This window comes from Myripristis murdjan, chromosome 19 (assembly GCF_902150065.1).
Source record: "Myripristis murdjan chromosome 19, fMyrMur1.1, whole genome shotgun sequence".
Classification (NCBI taxonomy): domain Eukaryota; kingdom Metazoa; phylum Chordata; class Actinopteri; order Holocentriformes; family Holocentridae; genus Myripristis; species Myripristis murdjan.
In genome coordinates this window covers 9883770-9907384 of record NC_043998.1, presented here as the reverse complement: position 1 = coordinate 9907384, position 23615 = coordinate 9883770, and the positions used below count along the sequence as shown (strand labels likewise).

General features: G+C 40.1%; 1 protein-coding gene across 2 annotated transcripts; it reads left to right on the top strand.

Annotated features, from left to right (window-relative positions):
- Positions 1-10638: 10638 nt before the first annotated feature.
- On the top strand, positions 10639-22470 carry slc4a1b (solute carrier family 4 member 1b (Diego blood group)). Of its 2 annotated transcripts, none has more exons than XM_030078516.1 (18): positions 10639-10702; positions 12469-12525; positions 14340-14520; positions 15005-15140; positions 16024-16096; positions 16553-16595; positions 17184-17368; positions 18002-18212; positions 18498-18701; positions 18830-18978; positions 19334-19528; positions 19786-20034; positions 20262-20351; positions 20488-20654; positions 20785-21026; positions 21275-21444; positions 21994-22167; positions 22335-22470. In XM_030078516.1, the coding sequence occupies exons 1-18, from the start codon at positions 10646-10648 to the stop codon at positions 22413-22415; spliced, it is 2664 nt and encodes an 887-aa protein (XP_029934376.1). In that variant the 5' UTR covers positions 10639-10645; the 3' UTR covers positions 22416-22470. The 2 variants fall into 2 exon arrangements, with proteins under 2 accessions (XP_029934376.1, XP_029934377.1); XM_030078517.1 differs by having other exon boundaries at positions 10677-10712; positions 12479-12525; positions 22335-22469.
- The last annotated feature ends 1145 nt before the right edge of the window (positions 22471-23615 follow it).

The following is a 23615-nucleotide window of genomic DNA, read 5'->3' as shown; positions in this document are numbered from 1 at the left end:
TGTAAGTTCATGGAAGATACAAGAATGGTTATTTATCCATATCCGGACAGCTTGATGCTGCTTTTATTTCCTCTTTTTTTGTCATAGAGGAAACTAGAGAGGCCATGACCACTGGATGGAGGGAAAGACGTACATAGACAGAGAGGAAGAGTAATGGACAGAGCAGATCAATAATGCCCATGAGGGGATCCCATGGGAAGGAACAGGGAGCATTGCCATCTGGCCTGCCCAAGGTTCACCCTGGCACTGTGCAAAATGGGCTGTCCAATCATTTTTATTAATCATCACAGCCAGCCCGGAGTGACAGATGATGTAGAGTGTTGGTACCAGCTTGCCAAGGCGAACCCCTATTACACCTCAAGGCACTTGGTGGTTGAACTAAATGGAGAATGCAGATGGACTGTTTAAAAGTTTTCACTATGGACATGATATCACTCTCGTGAGTGCACTCAAAGTAATGTTAGGGCTTCCTTGGCCAGTCATATGATGCCTCTCTATCTATTACAGTACATTAGAAGGGAAGGTAGCTGGGAGATGGTGGATCACGTTGCCAGTGTCAGTGCTTGTCTATTGCTGCTGACAGGTGGTCTCCCAGTTCAGATTCACTGTAACAAAAACAATGTTCACACACGTAGGATGTCAACACGTGCGTGTGTGTGGGTGACACAGTAATGAAATGCCAACATGAGTCATAAGGAAACGTGTTTGTAAAATGCATACACACACACACTCACACACACACACACACACACACACACACACACACACACACACACACACACACACACACACACATACATATGGAGAAGCACATACATATACAGATACTCTTTTTCCTCGGGGCTTGCCACCTGGAGCTGAATCCTTTTCTGGGAACCTGAGATGGGACAGTCAGTGTGTCCGGGACCACCCATCCTCTGTCCATTCAGTGATGGCAGATGGTCAGTGTGTGTGTATGTGTGTGCACATCTGCATGAATGATTGTCTACTTTTTTATGCATATTTTTTTGTATTAAGAAAATTATGTTGGACCAGTGTTTATAAGAAGTGCCAGAAGTTCACATTGTGGGTGTAACAGGTAAAGTGAACATATTTCTACCTTTTTGCAAAATATAAGATATTTTGAAATGAAGATACTCACACATCCTTTGAAGCTCAGTTTTGACCACAGCTGCTGTTATCACCCAGAGGCGAATTCGGATCAGTCAGTCAAGAGCCAGATGCTTCTCTCCACCTCATGTTATTACTGAAAGAACCAACTCACCAAATCACATTTGTTATTGAGCAGTGTCCAGTAAGAAGAATCAAAGCTCTACCACTGTGTCAGCGGTGACTCTTCACACCATAGCAGTGAATTTTCATATAATTTAGGATTCCCTGGAAAATTGTTTGCACCACTCACCCTCATATCCAAAAAAGAATTTTATATAGAGTATAAGGAATATTTTATATTCCAACAAAGCAGTCACTCTGAGCATTTATATAGTCTATAGATTAAATGCTCATATTCTATTCTTTGAAATACCAAGGAACCACTACAACTTTCAGCACAAACAAAATCGCATTCAGAACACAACAGTGTATTCCTCAGTCCGTGATTCCCTTTTCTAAAGTAGCTTAGCTTATTTAAGCCCACATAGCTGACGGTAAAAGGGATTTTCTGCATGTCTGTCTGTGTGTGTCTCTCTCTGCATTCATGCATTATTTATCTGCTTGCTGCAGCCTCTCTCTCTCTCTCTCTCTCTCTCTCTCTCTCTTGCTCAGTTCCCTACATTGTGTCTCCCACTGCCTTTGCTCTGTATATGGCCGATATGACAGTATATCACATTTCACCTCGAAAAAAATATTACACAGTGCAAACAGTTTTTGTCATTACACAGATAAAATCAACACAAAACAAGTATACATGCTTAATTATAGGTCTTAAAAATCAGTGATACGTGATACTGATGATAATGATAAACTGCATAATTTTTTTTTTTTTTTTTTTTTTTTTTAAGGTTCCTGGGAATTCAGGTTCGCCTCCTCAGTCTGGAACATTCTTGCCTTTACTGACCTTTACCTGTCAAAGTCAGATGTGTTTAAAGTCACTAACAATGTGACAGTGTATCAGTTTTAATACTTTGCGCTGGATCCTGGCAGAGATCAAGTTTCAGGCTGTGGTGTGCCAGCCAGCACTGAAAACATAACCACCCACCAGCCAAACGCTGGCTAAGAAACAATCGTATTTCGAAAATGATCTATCTGGAAAGACGATGAAATTGGCTGGTGAATTCACTGTGATGGTCCGTGGAAAAAACACAAGGTTCCTGTCCTGGTGACAACCCAGCCGTCAGCTGTCCAAATAACTCTCTGCACACACTGGTTTGTATTTGAAAAATAAATATTTTAGTAGCCATACAATACTTGATATTTAACAGTTTACATCTGATCATGTATATATTTTACACTAAAGAAGTTAAAAATGAACACAGTAACATTGGAGTCAATTCTTTTCATCCGAGTTGCCTGGAAAAAATGTTTCTGCCAATCAAGGATATGCTGAAATGTCACATTTTAGAGTTTTTTGACATTAGTGTAAAGCAAACCAGCAGGACCGGGATCTGAGCCCCATGTCTAGTGAGAGCTACTTGGTAACATTAGCGAATGTTCACTAACATTTTGTAATGTTAACATGACCTTTTCCTAACCTTAACCAAGTAGTTTTTGGCGGCAAACGAAGCGAATGAAGCAAACAAAAGTGGCTAAAGTCGCTAAGGCTGTAAGTCCAAATGACGACATGCAACATAGCTTTGGTGCAGAGACGTTGACATTTCATGTATTTGTTGGGTTTTAGAGACATAACATGGCAACATTTTATTTTGGTGACTGGTTTGTTCTTTTTCATCATCAGGAGCATCTGCAGTGGAACAGTCACCACCTGGTCCATTCCTCTAAAACCTACAGGGGTGAATGAATGAATGAATGAATGAATGAATGAATGAGTCCTCTCTATTCTACCACATATGACATGACCCCTCAGACAGCGACCTGACTTGAACTCCGACAAGTTCCACAGTGTCTATGTCATGGTTGCAGTGGTGTGTGTGTGTGTGTGTGTGTGTTTGCGTGCATGTATAAGTGCATGCTTCCGTCCATGAAACATGTATGTAATTTTCTGCCAGTGTGTAAAACATATTTACTCACACATGCTCCCGTCTGAGTCAATAGGATGAGCATTGTTTTCGGCTGCATGTGTTGTCCTTTTGACATCACACAGAGGGCAGACAATGAAGAGACTGTATTGGGGGGTGAACAGGCTTTTGCATTGATCAAATTTGGCCAGACAAAGTTCAGTTTAACACACTGGGGCTTATAATGAGCCTCAGGCTGCAGACTGTCAATGCAGCCCATTATGTGCTGTCAGACACTGGGGTGCTCACACATATGGGGCACACACATGCACACAAACGGTGCTCAAAATAATATGTATTCTTTTCTATTGGTCTATAGTCAAAACAGGTGCTATACTACACTTTTTCTTCAAAAATGTATTTTTTTTTATTACAGCTGTCTGATTAGTTATATTTAAAGAATGTCAGACTGACTTCAAATGTTATATTAAAATGAATGAAATCTTTCCATTTTATCTTTTGTTCAGTTTCCTCTTGTCCCATGGGGAAGGTAAGCAGTAAAGATGTCTAAATATTGGTGACAGAAAATATAGAAAATATTTAATTTTTGTAGCATTTGCACATCATTTTATTGTACATTGTGTTGTGTATGTTTACTGAAAAATGTCAATCAGCAAATGGTAATTTTCTGTAATTGGAAAATAACTGGATACATTTTCACATTTTCTAAATCAATACAGCATGCAAAAAAAAATAAAATAAAAAAGATGACTTTGTAGATGCTCAACAGAGTGTTCCTTGTCTATTTGCAGCAACACTACAGAATGCTGTATGTAACTCTAGCCCTCTCCCCTGCCACATTTCCTCCACACTGATCAGGGTTTGGTTCCTCTTCAGACGTATCACCCTTCACCCTAACCGCAGTCCCACTCTGATGACCTCACTTTTACTTTTGTCTTCCTCACAAACATGACAAGCTCCTCGGCTGCTGACACAGCCTCTCTCTTTTTTTCAGTGGGCCATCCTCTTCCCTCCTGCAAATGTCAGAGTGGACAGAGGAAAATGGTGGGAACAGACCCTCTGACCTCACCAACACCTCTGCACAGAGATGAGCATCCCACTTACTATAATAAACAATATGCCTGCACTTTTTTTATTGATTTTATCTGCCTCAGTATCATTATATTCACATTAATTGATGGCCTAGCATATGCAAATGTGCAGGGAAATTCCAGTGAGTGAGTAGAGGGCTTGTCGGGTTTCTTTTTATAGCTTTTATGTGTTGATCACATAAGAACTGTTTAATATCTTAGGTGTGTTAAAGCATTTTAGCATGTTTTATGAGCACGTTTGATGAGTTATGCGGAAGCACTTTGTAATACTAAATTACTATTTTTTTTTTTATCATGGGTTTTACAAGTTTTACTAGGAATATTTTTCAGCACCTATACTTAATCTTCTTATGCATGCTCAACATTTTTCAAGACATATAGTACTTTGTTTTACTTAATTTAATTTTTTGGTGTGCACTTTATATTTTATCTGTATTTATTTATTTATTTATTTATTTATGCGTTCATTCATTGTTCTCGTGACTGGTGATATTTTTTTCCTGTTTGTTGAAGTCTCTCCTTTTATTTTGTTTGATCATAAGAAGCTGCGGGCTGGAAAATCACTACTCATTGTGAATGAAACTGAGGCATTGCTAGAGTGCCTTGCTCCTAAATATTTAGCTGTTGCTGTAAGGGAGGCTTCAGTTCAAATGCAAATGTAATGCTGCCCCCTGCTGATCACCCCTCATGGCTGATATTGACATGCTATTTAAATTTCACTGTGGGAGGTGATGTCAGATCCTACCACCTATTACCACCTATTAAAAACATATGTTGAGTCAACAAAAACAAGAGTCAGCAATTCACAATAGGGATCCAGAGGATGTGCTAACTTCCTCCAATTTGTTTCTATAGCACAGGATTTAGAAAGTGCATTACAGACATAAAAACAGATAACAGAGAGATAAAATTAATAATTATAAGAGGAAGATGAAGAAGAAGAAAAAATAAGATAGATGTAAATAAAATTATTCTTATTTTGATGGTGATTAACAAATTGGAATCCAGAAACCTCCAGTCATCCTTGAGCAGCTCTTTAGGTTCGCCAAAATGAGGAATAGTTTAATTTTGTTCATATGTCATTTAAAGGTTAGCAAGATGAGAGAATGTATTATTATGATTGTGATTATCATAGTTTTCACTGATACATCACCATAACTACCTGCATAGATATTTTCAGGCTCGTTCCAACAAAGTTTTATCAAATGTAGGTCTTCTGTGCAAAGGCTTCCTTGACATGCAAAAGTTTGGGAACCTCAGGAGTCTCCGAACATATGAGTATGTAAACACTAAAAGGCTCTGGCCAGCGCTATATCTTGTGTTTCTCTGTTACAAACAAGATAATAGTTTGTTGAGTGGAGCGATGCATGGACCCCACTGATAGCCTGCTGCTATTTTTAGCACTGACACAATTTTCCCCCTAACATCTTTTCACTAAGCAAGAGAGACAACATTTAGCAACATGGTATTTTTGAACTCTGGGTCCAACATTGCCGAAATTTAAATCATGCAGTGACTCAAAATATATTGCATGCATAGATTTCGGCATTAAAAACATCCTGAAAGTCAGAAATTGTCTTTAGTGGCTTGAAGAAAAGTTAATTTCTTAAATATTCATTATTAATCGTAATCACCCATATATATGACTCAACAGCAGATGCATGGTCATGACAAGGCCAAGTTCAAGGGTGCCAATATGAAGTGAGAAGTTTTCATTTCACCTGAATAAATGAATAACTGCATACCTTCTTTCTGGGCTTTTACCATCATTTGTCACAGTATGTTTTACCACTTCACTATGTTTTATCACTGTGGAAATGAATAAATCCATGCAGATGCAGCTTAATGTCAAGCCAGTCACCTCATTTGCTAGAAATTATAGTTGTGCATATGTTGACGTGATTGCATCTCTCCAACTGCAGCACTTGCCAGAGAGCTCTCAAAATAACCGTCTCCGCCCTCATATCAGTGGCATACACATGGGACAGCTGTATCGCTGCCAGTTAAGGCATCTCTGGCTCAAATCTCAGTGCTATAATCCCAGGAGACTTGAATTACTAATGTTTATTTTGTATTCAGCTTAGTTGGCAGCCTTGGTACAAGTGTTGCCCTGTGTCTTCATGCCATACTGTAATTACAGTAAAGTTCATACCAAAGTGGAAGTGCCTACCAGTTGGTGCGGTTTGAACACTATAAAACCATGCTCTTAGGTCCTTTATTGTCTTGATGGTCAATCAGCTTTATCAACCAACCATAAATCTGTAACTAAAAGTATTTTCAGTCTCATTATCTGTATTTAACAACCAAGGAGCACACATTATTTACATAACTTGGCCTATATCATTTGTGCTGACAGTGTGCCCGTGGCATGTACTAAAGAAAAATCAGACAAAATAGCTTTATTTTCTGTCAACACAGATCAAAGGAGCAAGCTATTTTCATCTCACTGAATCACAAAAAAATAATTAATTCAATAAGGAACTAATGAGGCAAAACACATTGTTGGCTCCAAAGGTATTTGTGCCAGACGTGTGCCAAGACTTGTGGCTCAAAACCCAGTAACACACCACTCCCCGCCACTAAGCCACAATAAAATATCAGACTAACAAAGCAGCCAATGTGCGGCAGAATATGTTCTCTGATGTGTGAGTAATTGTCTCCGCTCTAGACGGCACTTGAGAGAAGCAAAACAGTGGCGTGCACCGGGCTTGTAAAACCTCTGGTATAGCTTTACTCTCACCTGGCGGCTCAAAAAGGGAATCCCCTTGGCTCAGTGCCAAAAAGGATGTCCTAACTCAAAACTGAAGATGTCATATCCATTTCACTCAGGCTTTCACAAACTCACTCTGCTAAATTTAGCATCATGGCCTGTCTGACGTCCATTCCTCATTTCACTACTGTAGTAAGCAGGATGGTGCACCTGTGGCCCCTGGGTGGGTGGGGTGGGAGTTAAGGGAGGGGGTCATCCTTGGTGGGATAGCCCCCTTGTGTGAACCAGATGTGGGTGACCGATAGTATCCAGCGCCCCTGGACAGGTTTTATCTCCCCCCTCTGTGGAAGGGAGTGGTGTGTAACTGGATGTTGAGCCTTAAGTCTTGGCACTGGTCTGGGGTCGTTTTGCACTGACGAGCCTCTGTGTAACAGAGCTGACCTGCACCTGAACACACTGACCACCTATCAGTCTGGGGGTCACACTGAGCTTTGGCAAGTGGGACCCCAGGGTGGGTGGTTCCCACTGTTATGCATCATGGTTTCTGAAAAGTGGCCGCCCAGGCGCCCGGTGAACTGCCTGAACGTCCTGGCACAGCGCCACATCTGGAACACCTCTGCACAGGTAAGACGGGATTTAATGATCTCTGAGGACAGATTGCAACACAAGTATGTGTAGTTCATTGATTTAGTGGCATTATGGGTGAATTATTACCCTGAAGTATAACTCACCATCACATTCAGTGAAGATGTTTTCTGCATCAAAGTCATATTTCATGCAGATCCTCAAATTTAGTCAAGATCAAAATACATGAATGAGCTATAGATTTTGCATGATAGTAGTAATTAGTATTTGTAATCAACAGTGCCATGTATCGTTGATCACATCAAATAAAATAGTGTTTACAGGATTGCTTAAAAAATATTTTTTTGGTTCAATTACTTAAAAATTCTATTATATCTCTGCAAATATTTAAATTTGCATAATATAGTTTAGGTACTATTATACTACATAACCTACCAGTTAAGCTATAAGACTACATCTTATTTACTATGCGCTCTACATGGGCAGGTAATCTTAATCATTTTAACATTTTAACTGGACAGGAGTAACTTTTGAGATCCATTTGAGGTTAGTTGGTTACTAGGTTAATAAATTAATTCAGTTGATAATTTTTTTACTCTTTAATAGATTATACTCTACACGGGAACAAATAAATACAAATAAATGCTTTAAGTGATGGTCTTTTCACTAAAAGAAATTCCCTCTCATTTAACAGTCAAATTTTTATCAAATAGTGGATATCTCAGTTTGGAATCATGCTCCATTTTTGAATATTTAAAGGCTAATCTCAAGAATTTCAAAATTTCGGGAAACTGTAAAACATAGAGTGATTCTATTGGTATTTAATGATGCATACAGTCACATTTAGACAGTAGCTACAAGACATATTTGTTATGTGTTGCTTCCATCGCCTATCTTTAGCCATGAGTTGCATGCTGATGTGCAGCCAAGCGTGTGTGTGTGTGTGTGTCTCTGTGTGTGTGTGTGTGTGTGTGTATGTGTGTCTGTATGTGTGTGTGTGTGTGTGTCTGTGTGCGTGTGTGTGTGATCACTTGTGTAAGATCTACTGAAAAACCACACCATGCACGTGCACTTCATCTGATAAGAACCTCAGTGTTAAAAACTGAATGAAAATCGCTGCATTGGGAAAACGCTGTGAAACATCAAGACTTCTTCTTATTTAATTTTCTTTTTTCCTCTTGCTCTTGGTGCGATGTCCTCCAGGTTATATTCACAGATTGCTGACTCATCCAAAGGACACAGAGTTAAGGACTGGGGTTACATATGTCGATGGACACTGACCTTTCACTCGGGACTGTAAGTGAGGAGACCCCTGTGTGCCAATGTCGGCCTCCTTTCAAAGTCTGAGCAGGCTGAAACATTTCTTCTCAATGTTATCTGAATGCTAACAAGGATACCCACCCCCTCATCTGTGTCTTCAACTCTTACAGAGCAGTGGAATAGTGTGTGAGGAACAGGACTCCTCCCTCTACATACCTTTCAGGAGGTAAGTTACTGCTCACTGCTTTTCCCCTCCACCAGCGGGAGTAGAGCCTCCCTGCTCCATGTTGACTGTGTCAATACAAAGATGACTCTGTCTCTCATTGATGGACACTGTAAAGAAGATTCAAGATTAAAATATGTTCTGTACACCTTTTTTTTTTTTTTTTTTTTTTTTTTTTTTTTTGCAAAGTCATGTGAGTGGTCATTTTGGCTTGTTGTTTAAGGTCAGGGTTAAAGTTAGGGTTAGGGCATAAACTGGCTGTGGCTAAGATTAGGAGAGGCTGTAGAGAATGAATATTAAGTCAATTAGGCCATGACCTCGCCATCCTAAGGAAAAAACACTGCCTATAATATTGCATCAATAGATTTTGATTACATATTGGAAGAGGAGGTAAATCAAGAGCAAGGGTTCAGCTCCTTTATTTATTTATTTATTTATTGACTGGATTCCCATTTGCTTATTCCATATGAGTTAGTAATCCTTCTCTCACAAAACATAAATTGCCATATACATATATATTACAGCGTACATAACAGTTTACAAACCTGTATTTTGGAAAATCAAAAACACGGAGTTGACAGGTGATTGAGCTCTGTTCCTGCTCTGTTGCCTGCAACCTCAGTTGTCTGACTTTTCTTGTTTTGTATCATGGATTCCAGCCCCGAACACATTCCCTAAGCATTCATGACTCATTTATGATGCTCAACATCAGTGCATCCAACTAACTACAGCATTAACTCTCCTATCTGAAAGGGCTCCTTTCCGCACTTCACCTCCTCCCAGGGCCCTGCAGAGCCCATGAAACCCTTCAAAGCCCATTATGAAATTTCCATCATTCAGTATAAAAAATATTCTACTCTTGTGAATTTGTGAAAAGATGGAGGACAGAAGTCAGTTTGTAGATGCTCTTACCCATCCCTATGTAATTTTATGGATGGCCTGAGTGGAAATCAAACAGCATCGATACCATACTCTACACCCTGAATTAAACAAGGCTACTTTATGATTTCAGAAAGTGCAGCCTTGTCTGTTTCCCTGTTACAGGTCTCAGTTTCAGGACAGCGATGGATATAAGATGTTGGCCGTTTTGGAGGAAAGCAGGGTGGAAGAGGAGACGGATAGAGACGGCTTCCTCCAAATGTTCACCATCCGCCGCGGTGATGTTGAAGGTGAGCGACAGAGACCCGGCAGTGTAACCCTAAACTTTGTTGACCTCCAAACACTGACAATATACGTGATGATAAGATGCTGGTTGGATAATGACACAGTGCGACTGGTCTGGTGCGCTTATCAAGTTGTTGTATTTACTATCAATATTATGGGTTGGACCAGAACACATTGCTCAGTGGTATGTGTGTGTGTGTGTGTGTGTGTGTGTGTGTGTGTGTGTGAGAGAGAGAGAGAGAGAAAGAGAGAGAGAGAGAATGAATTGTAGTTTATGTGTATGTGCATGTACATTCATGTATGTATATGTGAGGGTGAGTGTATGCGTGCGTGTATCATAGTCCCACCCATCATCAGACAGCGCGCACACACACACACGCGCGCGCACACACACACACACACACACACACACACACACACAACACACACACACACACACACACACGGGCAGCTCTAAAGAGGTGGTGTTTATAAAGTCATGCTTTTTTGCCACTGTGGGGTCAGTCACTTGTCACTGCTGTCAGCTTGGCTTGTGTGCGCAAAAGGTAAGTGTCATCTTTTCTGCTAGAATTACAAATGACAATAGAGCAATAATAGAAATGCAAGTGTAACTTTGCAACATGAAAGATATAAGAACTGTACACTCCTTGGAAATGGCATATTGAATTTTGTTGCTTTACAACCAGTGTTGTAATAAATATTGTAGCTCAATGCAATATTTTGTGTAATACCTCATTCAGATGATGCCTAAATTACAAATACCAATTTGTACATGTAGGTAGCCATATTGGAGGACTGTTGCAGCATGCAGATGGCTTGCCAATTTATTGCATAATCTGAGGCAACTGATGGGAAAATGCAACACATCTACTTTCTACTTCCATGCTGTTCAAATGTTATTCTGCAGTCCTGAAAAGTAAAGTCCTGTTTAGTAGATGGAAATTAAAAAAATAATAATAAAATTAAATTAAATTAAATTAAATTAAAAAAAATAAATAAAATGTATGCAGTTTTTCTCATGTATGAAACATCTGTAAATGTGCATCTTTCTTAACATGTGTACCTGTCTTTGGGCAGCCATGTGTGCAGTCACTCACCCACCATAAAAAAAAAAAAAAAAAAGGATAGGAGTATAGATGAAGCTGAAGAAAATACTGTCAGCTTGATACACTTTGATACACTTGATACATTTAAGAAACCTGCTCAGATAGACTTGCAGAGGTGTGTTCTTGCATGTATCTACTGGATGCACAGTCACTAAAAGGCCATAATGAGGACACACACACTTATGGAATCAGACATAGGGAAGCATATTCACCCTCGAGTACTCACACACATATGCAGTCACACACACACACACACACACACACACACACACACACACACACACACACACACACACACATGTGACATAATGTCTACTCAGACTAATCTGACTCTTCTACCCCTTTGCTCAGCTGTGTTTTGGAAATAAATTATTCTGTTGTCATAGACAACTTCAGTGCTCACTTCCAGTCTGATGTGACATGGCAGCTCTGATGGGGCATCATAGATTTTAGAAAGGCTGTCACACACTTTTTGACTGTGAGCTCACTGACTCGTGGATTCATTGACTATTAATCCATGTTTCACATTTAGAAACACAGACTGTGTGTCTTAAGGTAGAAAATAAAATTGCCCTTCGATTCACTCATTCTTTCATTCATTCTTTCATTCTATTCATTTTTTTACCGTTATTAGATGACACACTGATTGTCATTTGCACCAGGGAACATAATCTCATCTGTTTCAGGGGCTCATTCTCCGCATTTTAACAAACAGTCTGAATGTTGTAAAACATTATTATGTTTGACAAACCAAAGCACACTATATAATAAATAATATCCTTTATTTAACCAGGTAAAAAACTCATTGAGATTTAAAATCTCTTTTCCAAGAGTGACCTGGCCAAGACAGCAGCACCAAAGCAGAATGGTTACACACAAGACACAAATAAAATACAATCACATAATGCAATCACACTATCCTATTGGCTAAAGTAGACCTTGTCATATGTAGGTCAAAGAATTCGTTTTACAATGCGAGCAGTCTAATAATTTAGAAAGCTGCAGTAACTGCAATGATTTTTACATTCCGTAAATGGAAGCCAATATGCTCCTCTGTTTATCCATTTTATTTTATTCTAATTATTACAATAAAATAATTATTTTCTATATTACTATTTGTTTCTAAATGTAAATTTAAATGTGTAAAATGTATGGCTGTTGAAAATCAGTCTGGTTTCTTACCAAGCCTATTGTTTCTGCTCCAGCTGCCTGGAACATCAACACCAACGCCAACCCCAGGGGAGAGTGTCAGGTATGTGAACACACACACAAACACATGCGCACACACACGCGCGCGCACACACACACACACACACGAGGTATCATGTTCACTTTACACAGGTGTAGGTCCATCTGTAATTATGAGTAACAGAGGCCTTTTGCCTCAATAATTTCCATAAATGTGTTAGTTCAGAACAAATGGGAGTTGGCCCTTTGGGGTGTCAAAGGGAGATTGAAAGACTGAAAAATATCTTCATGAGTTATCAAAAGGAGACCACACTATGCAATCGCCCAAATATCTATCACTTGGTAAAAGAGATAGTCCTGAGAAGGTTTCTACTTTTCCTACACACCCTGAGTCACAACAAACAAAGATATCCCTTTGGAGCAATGAAGCAAATTTAATTGGATTACTGAATGTCTTAAAGGTCAAATAGCAGCTACACGATCCCATAGTTGTCCAGCAACTGAGCTGAGCTAAGGGACGGGCTTTTTCAACTCTTTGCCTGAGGGGAGGCCCGCAGTCTCAGACTTCAAAAACCCTGGTTTAGAGCAAATGATCTGACAAGGATGAACAACATTGCAAGTCAACCCCTATGGTACTGGTTCATATACACGCACATGCACATGTGTACATACACAAACACAAACAGGCGCATGCAGCCTGTGCAAACACGCACACACACAGAGACACACGCACACACTGCATACCTGCTCTTGGCACACAGCATCTATTGACAGTCTAAACACGTCCAAGGAGAGCGTGAGCAGCGTCCCACCGGAAACTAGCAGTGGGCCGCAGCCTGGAGCTGGCAGAGGGCTCAGCCAAGACAGCCACCATGTTTACCTTGTAGACACAAAGTGTCACCTGGATGTCTGCTTTCCGCATTAGTCTGATCCATATCCACACTCACAGAATGAGCTACCAGGAAGTTGATGGAGAGGACAATGACTGATGTGATATTCCAGCTTGTTGCACTGAAAAACAGCACCAAATGTCATTAAAGGCCATGTTTTAGTTATGTTGTCTAGTGTAAATTTGGGTTTATCTGACTCTGTCCTGATAAGAAAAAATTGAAAACAAAACAAAACGAACAAAAAAACGTCTCTAACTTGGTTTGCTTTTTATCCTGCCTCTTCTTGATCATAGATGAGCAATCCAGGAACACAGGAATATTGGTTAATACACTATTTAATTGCAAATTTTACTTCTTACTTGGTAATAATATTGGCCATTTAGGATTAATCATCACCTAGGATTTAAAGGAAAAAACTACCCTTCACATTTTTTTTTGACTACACAGTGGCCTCTGTGAAAACTATGCAACGTGCATAGTGAGGCGGCTTGCTGTTCATGCTGTAGTCGTCTTTAACCACCTCAAAGTAGCAGCTGATTTCAGACCAAGGATACATTTTTGAATCAACAGGAGCATTTTAAAAGAGTATTGGGCAAAGAGCATGATTTTCCTGACCTCCAAATCAGTTCAGAAAACAGTTGAGAAATCATACATCTATAACCATTACTCGTCCAGGGAGGAGTTATGCTGATCATGCAGGCCATGTAGCTGCCTGCTTCACAGTCATATGGTTGTACACACTGATGAAGAGGAGGTTGTTGGCCATGGGCCCCTCTCCTTGAGCATTTGGAGATGGAGTGTCTTGCTCAAGGGCCCTTTGATGGTCCGTCAAGAGGATGTTTTATTCATTCACTTGCCAGGTTCAGAATTCCCCTGCCCACCTGGGTTCATAAACCGACTTTTGCAACATTAAGGTTAAAACTATTGCTCATTTTTATGTCCATAAAAACTTTTTACCTTCTTATCCTGTGCTCTTCTGTATTTTCAGGCATACGTGGAGCTGAACGAGCTGATGAAGGACCAAAACCAGCAGGCCTACTGGCAGGAGACTGGCCGATGGGTGGGCTACGAGGAGAGCTACGACCCTCAGGCCGGATCCTGGGGGTCCTCGCACATCTCCTACCTCACCTTCAAGAGTCTCATCCAGCTCCGACGCACCATGAATACAGGTCAGTGATGACGATGAACGGATCAACCCCTATGTAATGAATGAATGAATGAATGAGAATGAGCCATGGTTTCACTCTCGTCAACATAAAGTGGTGTTATATACATTGCACGCACATTTTTCATTCTTATTCTTGGTAGTAGTAGTAGTAGTGGCAATATTACTAGTAGAAACATTGGAACTGGCCAATAGCTTAACCTATGAAGTACTCATTTGTCTGACTCCCTACATTATGAAAAACAAGTAAACAAACAAACAATCTCTGGACCAGAGTGCTGAATCATGGAAGTCCACACTTCAAGCACACTGTAATTCAACCTGTTGCAGCACACTCATCGCAGCTCCCTGTTCCACCTCTCTCCTACTGCTCCTCCTTCTCCTTCTTTCTCTCTCTCTCTCTCTCACCATCCCCTAATGTTCTTTTCTGACTTTTTTTTACCCTCTCTCTCCATGTGCACCATTGTTGTTTGTGGCCATCTGACCAGGTGTGGTGATTTTTGACTGTGAGGATCGGACCCTGGAGAGCATCGCCGGGAAGATAGTTGATGAGATGGTTAAGAAGAAGGAGATAAGGCCCGGAGATCGGGAAGGGGTGCTAAAATCTCTGCTCCAGAACCGCAGGTATCACCAAGACATTACATGTCCAGTGCATCCAGTGTAAATCACCTTTTAATCCAATGTAATTGCCTAGCACTGGTTAAAAGTAGCAGGGCACATCATTCTAAAATGGTCAAGGTGGAAAGACATTTATACAGACCATTCAAGTGTAAACTTCAAAATGAGTAGATTTTTTTATATAGTGCAATATGTATAAATGTGTATTACATTGAAAGGTTTGGGGTAGAAATTACAATCTGAGACCATGTGACCTTTAAGTGGCATTTAAGTTTTGTGTGTTACATGTTTCATCTCTATCCACCATAGCAAGTACACATCAGCCAGTTGGTCAGTTACTGTTGTATTATATTTTTGGTTGTCTTGTCTCACTGTAATTTTTTTACTTCTGCCCAAAATGTCAGTCAAAAACCACACACACTGAGTGGTTGGGAATTGTGAATTATGAATGGTAAACAGTAGAGTCCACCATTCATATAAGAGTTTTAAAAAATTGCATTCTGTCAACGATAAATATCATTTGGGTATTGTGAATGATGACGCAACACTGTTTCAAATAAAACGGTTCAATATGTGATTATTTATTTCACTGAACTTTTATTGAAGCAAGTGAATGTGTTCATGCTCTCCTCTGAGCTGGACATGGACAACCAGTGATGAGTCCACTAGTCTGTCGTCTGTGGTTATAGGGTTAAGGTTAAGATTAGGTTAAGTGTGTGAGAGTTTCCCAGGGTCACCATCCAGACACAGCCCAAACACACACACACACACACACACACACACACACACACACACATACACACACACACACACACACACACACACACACACACACACACACACACAGACATATACAGCCAATGACAAGTGTGCAATTTTCTCCCTCTAGCCAATCAACTGACCCAGAGAGCCAAGCCCTGACCGATGGGACAGAGATGCAGAGGTTTTCAGTGAAAGAGCGGGTGGGTTTCTCTGCTGATGTGATCACGTGTGAATGGATCATCGCAGATAATGCAGCAGTGCTCCTGATATCGTAACAATAGTGTGGTGATAACAGCTATCTTAAAGGTGACTGCTGGCATAAGACCAGTTGGCAAAATCAGTCATACAACTAAAGGGTTGAGGTGGTTCCATTTTCTGGAGAATTTTCATACATCTATATTCATTTTTTGTTCTGTTTTTCGTCACCTCAGCCTTTTTGGATATATTTTGGGAGCTCTCACTCAATGGTTGAGCAAAATTGTCTTGAAACTTTTTTGTCAGTGAAAACAGGATGTCTGTGTAAGTAACTGCTTTAAGTACTGGCTTTTGTTAGAAGAAGGAAATATGCAGTTTTGGTGACAGAAAATGCAATCTTTACAATATGAACACTTATCGGATGACTGAAAAAATCTGCATGCTCTTTTTTTTTCTTTCAGAGAGAAGCATCTGACAGTGTTGAGGCGTCCATGGTTCTAGTAGGTCAGCCACCATTTCCATTTTTCCATTATTGGATGCTGTTCCTCTGTTTCTACACTGCAAAAAGTCAAAATCTTACCAAGAGTATTTGTCTTATTTCAAGTAAAAATGTCTTATTTCTAGTCAAAATATCTCATTACACTTAAAATAAGACATGATCAGCTCAGAAATAACTTGTCTTTAGACAATTTTCACTTGTTTCAAGTGAAAATTTACTTGAAACAAGTTAAAATTTGCTAGAAACAAGAAACATATTCTGCCAATGGAACAAGCAAATTTTTACTTGTGACACAAGTGAACAAGCAAATTTTTACTTGTGACACAAGTGAACAAGTAAAAATTTGCTGAGTCAGAGTTTTCATTAAACCCACTTTCTGGAATACACCCCTGCCCACCCACCAGTGTGTGTACTTGCATATATTTCTGCATGTGAATGTGCAAGTGTGCCCTTGTGCTCAGATGTGTTTGTTGTTTGCGTATGTATGTGTGTGTGTGTGTATATATATATATATATATATATATATATATATATATATATATATATATATGCATGTATTGTATGTATATCATGCATGTTTCCTTTTGTATCAGGAGCCCTGGACTTCCTGGAGAGACCCACAGTTGCGTTTGTGCGCCTGAAGGAGGCAGTAGTGTTGGAGTCTGCCTTGGAGGCCCCGGTACCTGTACGCTTTGTCTTTGTTCTAGTAGGCCCTGGAAAAACGGACATGGACTACCATGAGACTGGCCGTGCTATGGCAGCCCTCATGGCTGATAAAGTGAGTCAGGAAATGGCATTTGTAATTGTGTTTTAGGCATGTAGCTCACACCATTTTTCCCCAACAAGTCACAATGAGTGGCAGTGATTTCTCATGCACTCAAACACAAGACATTTATTGTTGAAAGGTAAATTGGCTTTTGAAGTGGTTAAACATGTAAACCTGTGGCTGCAGAGTCCAGTCACAAGAACCATGTTGCCCAAAGTGAAACTTGGGGAGTCAAGTTAAAATATAAAGCATGTATCAAATCCTGCTCAGCCATAAACCAGCGCTAGAGTCAAGTCACCAGTCATCAAATCCAGGTCAAACTGACTCCACATACTGGAACTGAAGTCATACTAAAGTCCTGCCCAGGACTCAAGAACTACAGCACTGCTATAAACATACATGAACTCTACAATTGTGATATTCAGATTACGTGTTAATGTGTGTCTTGCTGACCATATTGATCAAACACAATACAAGTTTACACAATTTTACAACTCTAAAAAACTGAGGATCAGGGGAATGTTCAGAACATTGACACTATGAAATAAATATGAAATAAGCACAAACGTCCATTGTGAAATGCTGCTTTGTTTCATTATAACATAGCCTGCAATCATCACCTCCTCTCTGCTCTCTCCATCCCAGGTATTCAACCAGGCAGCATTCCAGGCACAGAGTGCCCGCGGACTGACGGATGCTGTGGCCGACTTCATGGATTGCAGCATTGTCATCCCACCCACCGAGATCCAGAACGAGGCGATGCTCTCCTCAATCATTAACTTTCAGAAGAAGTTGCTGCGGGACAGGCTGCGGCCCACTGAACCCACGCTGTGTCTCGATGCCAAGCCTCGCAGGCGTGAGTGTTGCACATACCTGCTCTGCAAACAGACACTCACCACAAACAGACAACTTAATTGTTATCATTTCAACGGTGTTTTCAACTTCATTTGAAGCATTATCTCCTTCTCTGTGGGTGGTCAAGCTAAAAACAGTTCTTGAAAAGCATACATTTTGGAGATACATTTTTCATTGAACATTGACAATAGAAGATTTAAACAACTGATGGTCTTCTCAATTGATAGTCTTCAATGCATCACAGTAAGGATAAACATAAACATAGATTTACACTGTTCTCCTTCAGCTTCCAAAGCTTCTGGGTCTCTACCTGAGGATCCTCTGGCCCGCACGGGTCGGCCATTCGGTGGTATGATTCGAGACATAAAGAGACGCTACCAGCACTACAAGAGTGACATCACAGATGCTCTCAATGCCCAGGTCCTTGCTGCCATCATCTTCATCTACTTCGCTGCCCTGTCTCCTGCTATCACCTTTGGCGGACTGCTGGGTGTGTGTGTATTTGTGTGAGTGTTCTGTGTGTGTCTGTGTTTGTGCGTGTTTTGCAGATCTTGTGTTTCCTGTAGCCTTCTAATGTGACAGATCCTGTAATCATGTCCTTCGTTTTTGCTGCTCCAGCTGATAAGGTGGAAAATATGATGGGTGTGTCTGAGCTCCTCATCTCCACCAGCATCCAGGGGATCATCTTCTGCTTTGTCGCCGCTCAGCCCGTCCTGGTCATCGGCTTCTCTGGTCCTCTACTAGTGTTTGAAGAGGCCTTCTTTGCTGTGAGTTGTACCACTGAAAAACATCCACATGTAGGCAAATTTTAGAGCGTAGTTCCATCAGCCAAATCACCTATAATAAGTTGTGTTCCATATGACTTATGCTATATGAATGAAGCTGTGTGACACATGCTAAAATCATGAGTGACTCATTCCATTTATTCTCTCTTTATATATTTGTTTTGGTTTTCCACTGAAAGGAAATAAAATATTATTTATTGTTTAAATATTTGTGCATAAGTAATTGTCTATTCATAGGTGTATTTGATTTCTGCCGCTTGAAAATGACCGAAATAAAACATTCATTCATTCATTCATTCATTCATTCATCCTAAGTGCACTTATCATCCCCTGTCAGTTCTGCAAGTCCCAAGGAATTGAATATATCGTTGGGAGAGTGTGGGTTGGCGTGTGGCTCGTCATCATTGTGGTGATCATTGTGGCCTGTGAGGGCAGCTTCCTGGTGCGATTCATCTCCCGCTTCACCCAGGAGATCTTCTCCATCCTCATCTCCCTCATCTTCATCTACGAAACGTTTGCCAAACTGGGGAGGGTATACCATTTCCATCCACTTCTCACATTCAGCCATCCAATGATGCACATTTCATCCATCCAGATGCATTGTGTCTATATTTGTTTCAAGATATACCATTCACCGACAGTTTCCATCCTTGCCCACACAAGATACTGAAATTAGCTAATCCTGACACTTTAGTCATTCTTTTAAATTTGCATGATTATACTGTTGTTTTTCATGAGCCGATTAGAATCACTCTTCATCCACACTGTCTTAACTATATACATTTCCAGATCTTCAAGGCTCATCCGCTGGTTCTGAATTACAACCACCTGAATGCATCAGTAGAAAATCCCTGGCATCCAGTGGTGATCGAGGAGCACTTCTATGACAACACCACTGGTAACACGACTGTTGTCAAAACCACTGTCAAACAGCCTTACCCCAACACTGCCCTACTCTCCATGTGCCTCATGTTGGGCTGTTTCTTTATTGCCTACTTCCTGCGCCAGTTCAAGAATGGAACCTTTCTCCCTGGAAAGGTGAGAGAAATTAGCAGTGATACTGTATTCCTTAAACAACTTGCAGATATTATTAAAAAAAAAAAAAAATTCCAACTGGAATGAACTGCTTTCATCTACATTTTTCCAGTGATTTAATTCGGTTTTTCTTGATCTTTCAAAAAAACACGATCTCAGTGGACAAAGATCTTTTTTTTTTTTTTTTTAATTTTTAAATTAATAAGAATGTTTCAATCTGTGCTTTTCAGGTCAGGCGATTGATTGGTGACTTTGGGGTGCCCATTGCCATTTTCCTCATGGTTGTTGTGGACATCAACATTGACGATACCTACACTCAGGTTGGTTCTTGCTCTTCAGAGCTCATGGTCAGGCAGTTTCTGTGTTGAGTACATTTCTGATTAAATAGGCTGACAAAATACAAACAGTATGGGTAGATTAGACAGGACAAAAATCAGTGTCTTTATATCTGTTCAGAAACTGGTGGTCCCCAAAGGCCTTATGGTGTCTAACCCAGCAAAAAGAGGCTGGCTTATCAACCCCTTTGGAGAGCACAAGCCTTTCCCTGTGTGGGTGATGTTTGCATGCTGTGTACCAGCCTTGCTTGTCTTCATTCTGATCTTTCTGGAGTCACAGATCACCACGTGAGTAAAACTCATATTTCTACAGCAATATTACTCATATCAACATCAGTTACTGAAATGATCACCTTGGAAAGCATGGCATGTCCGGCCTCCAACCATTGTCTTATTCATACACCATATCTCTTCCCAGTCTGATTGTGAGTAAACCTGAGAGGAAGATGGTCAAGGGCTCCGGGTTCCACTTTGACCTGCTTGTTCTGGTGGGCATGGGAGGAATGAGTGCTATATTTGGTGTGCCGTGGCTCAGTGCTGCCACCGTGCGTTCTGTCACTCATGCCAATGCCCTTACAGTCATGAGCAAAGGACCAAAGCCTGTGATCGAGAAGGTGATGGAGCAGAGGATCAGTGGCATTGTGGTGGCCCTGCTGGTTGGTAGGTGCAATGTGTTTATCTAACTTTCATGGATTCCTAATCATATTTCTAATCATGCACATCTTATCTAGTTTCAGGTTGATTGAGAAATTAGTAAAATTGTCATTAATTCTCAACTATTCAAATCCATTAGGTAAAACTGGGTACAGCTTGAGCATACCTTGTAAAAAACTCAAGCCAGCATCAGTCTTCAATGCTCAGTACAATGCATTATATTATTCCTTAAATGAATGTCTGTTTGTGCTAAGGGTTATCTATTCTGATGGAGCCAATCCTAAAGATGATTCCCATGGCTGCCCTGTTTGGGATATTCCTCTACATGGGGATTACTTCCCTCAATGGCATCCAGTTGTGGGATCGCATGCTGCTGCTCCTCATTCCTAAGAAGTACCACCCCGATGAACCCTACGCCACCAGGGTACGAGTTCCATGATACTGACATGATCTGTAACATGAGTAAATGGTGCTGAATTAGGGAGTTGATTCCCACCTTGGCTATTCATAATAATAAAAAAAAATGCATTGATGATACTGTTGAGCACCACAAACACTTGGATAAAAGCACCTACCTGATACATCATGTAATATGAGATGTGCTGTGATGTGACATTATGTCACGTGATGTGCTTCCGCCTGTTTGTATGCCAGCAGGATAATTCAAAAAGTACTGGATGAATTTGCACATAAATTGGAAGGAGGCATGGCTTAACACAGGGTTTGAACTTCCAGGTGTATTGGCGGGTGTAGCATTGCGTCACGTCACGTCACATCACATCACATCACGTGATATTAACCTTACCTCTAACCATAACATCACATGGGCCTAAGAGAGCTTGAGGCAAAAAGCAAGGAACAAAAGTTTCCTTCTCTTTGGCTAATGCTGTGCGATGTGATATCATATCATGATATTTTGTCTTACCATGTAAAGTATTTTCATGCCATGTCATGTCTCACATGTTGGACACAGGTCAGCACCGGCAGAATGCACTTGTTCACGGCCATCCAGATCGTGTGTCTTGCAGTACTGTGGATTATAAAGTCCAGTCCAGCGTCCCTGGCACTTCCCTTCATTCTCATCCTCACCATCCCCCTCCGCATGTGTATGACCGGCCGCCTCTTCACTGAACTGGAAATGAAATGTGTAAGTGGTCATAGCGTCTCATTTTGATTAACACAGCATGAAAGTACAAGCTCAGGGAATATTCTTTAGAATAAATGGATACGTGGTGCTTGAAAAGTTGTGTTTATATGGTGTGTGTGTGTGTGTGTCTGAATGGTCCTCATTCCTGTGTGTCTGTTGTGTTCCAGTTGGATGCAGATGACGCTAAAGTGACATTTGAGGAGGAGCCCGGGCAGGACGTATACTATGAATCTCAGATGCCATTGTAGACAACCCCCATCATGCCTTAACTATAATGAAGAGACTTTTATTTATAATCGGCTCAAATTAAAGTTTTGTATTATTCTTCACTTGTGAGCAATGTAAAGCCCATATATCTATCTCTCACTTGACCATTGTATTGCAAATGTATATCGCCAATGTAGGTATATATACATATTTTTATATCCTGTAACAATTTGGTCAGTTATTTCAAAAGGTGTATTTTTTCAACAGCTACTCGGTGAATTGTTTGCATATGATGTTCATTAATTGTTTCTCATACCAATAAAACAGATTGTATCTTCTAGACTGTTTTCATTGCAAAGATTATGGCATTTTTTTTTTTTTTTTTTTTTTTTTTTTTTACAAAATTCCTCTTTTTAAAATGAAATATCTCAAGTCTTGTCACCACTCCACAGCTAATGTCTGCGTGGAAAATGTATGATATTGTTCTGTCAAAAGCCAAGTGTCTATATTTTTTGAGGCAGTTCCACACAGAATGTAATCTTGTTTTATGCCCTATAAAATTACTGTTGTATTCATTTGCTTAGTAATGACATAAATTATGTAGTGTAAGGATTATGCTGTTGAAGTAGAGATGATATTGAGGAAAGGAAAGGAAACAAACAAAACGTGCACATTCCGGCCCAAATGAACAAAATGGCAACATGTGTGCTGGGGAGCAAAAGGACAACAACACTGTTTAGTAGCAATAACATTTAAAGAGGAAATGGCAACATTTGTTGTTGAATTTTGTATTGTGTGTTATATTGTTGTCTTCATGTCATCTCTCAATAAATAATAAAACTACCTCCAAAAATAGTAAACGTTGCATCCCCAACATGCATCATAGGTAACACACACACACACACACACACACACACACAGAGAGAGAGAGAGAGAGAGAGGGGTGGGGGGTGTCTTATCAGGCCCTTCTTCCCCTTTTATGAATTCTAAATTTCACAAAAAAATATTTATTTTATCACAAAGTTTTATTTTGTTGAGACATTGTCTGCCACTTATTTTACCTTAAAAACAAACAAACAAACAAGCAAATTACATAAATTACTGAGTTATCCATCTAGCTATCTATCAAAGGATGAGAAATGGATGAGAAATGCTTTCAGTTTATTCAGATACATTGGTTGACAACTGATTTGTCAATCATTTCTTATGAAAAAAGTGTTGTTGTTGTTTTTTTTTTTTTC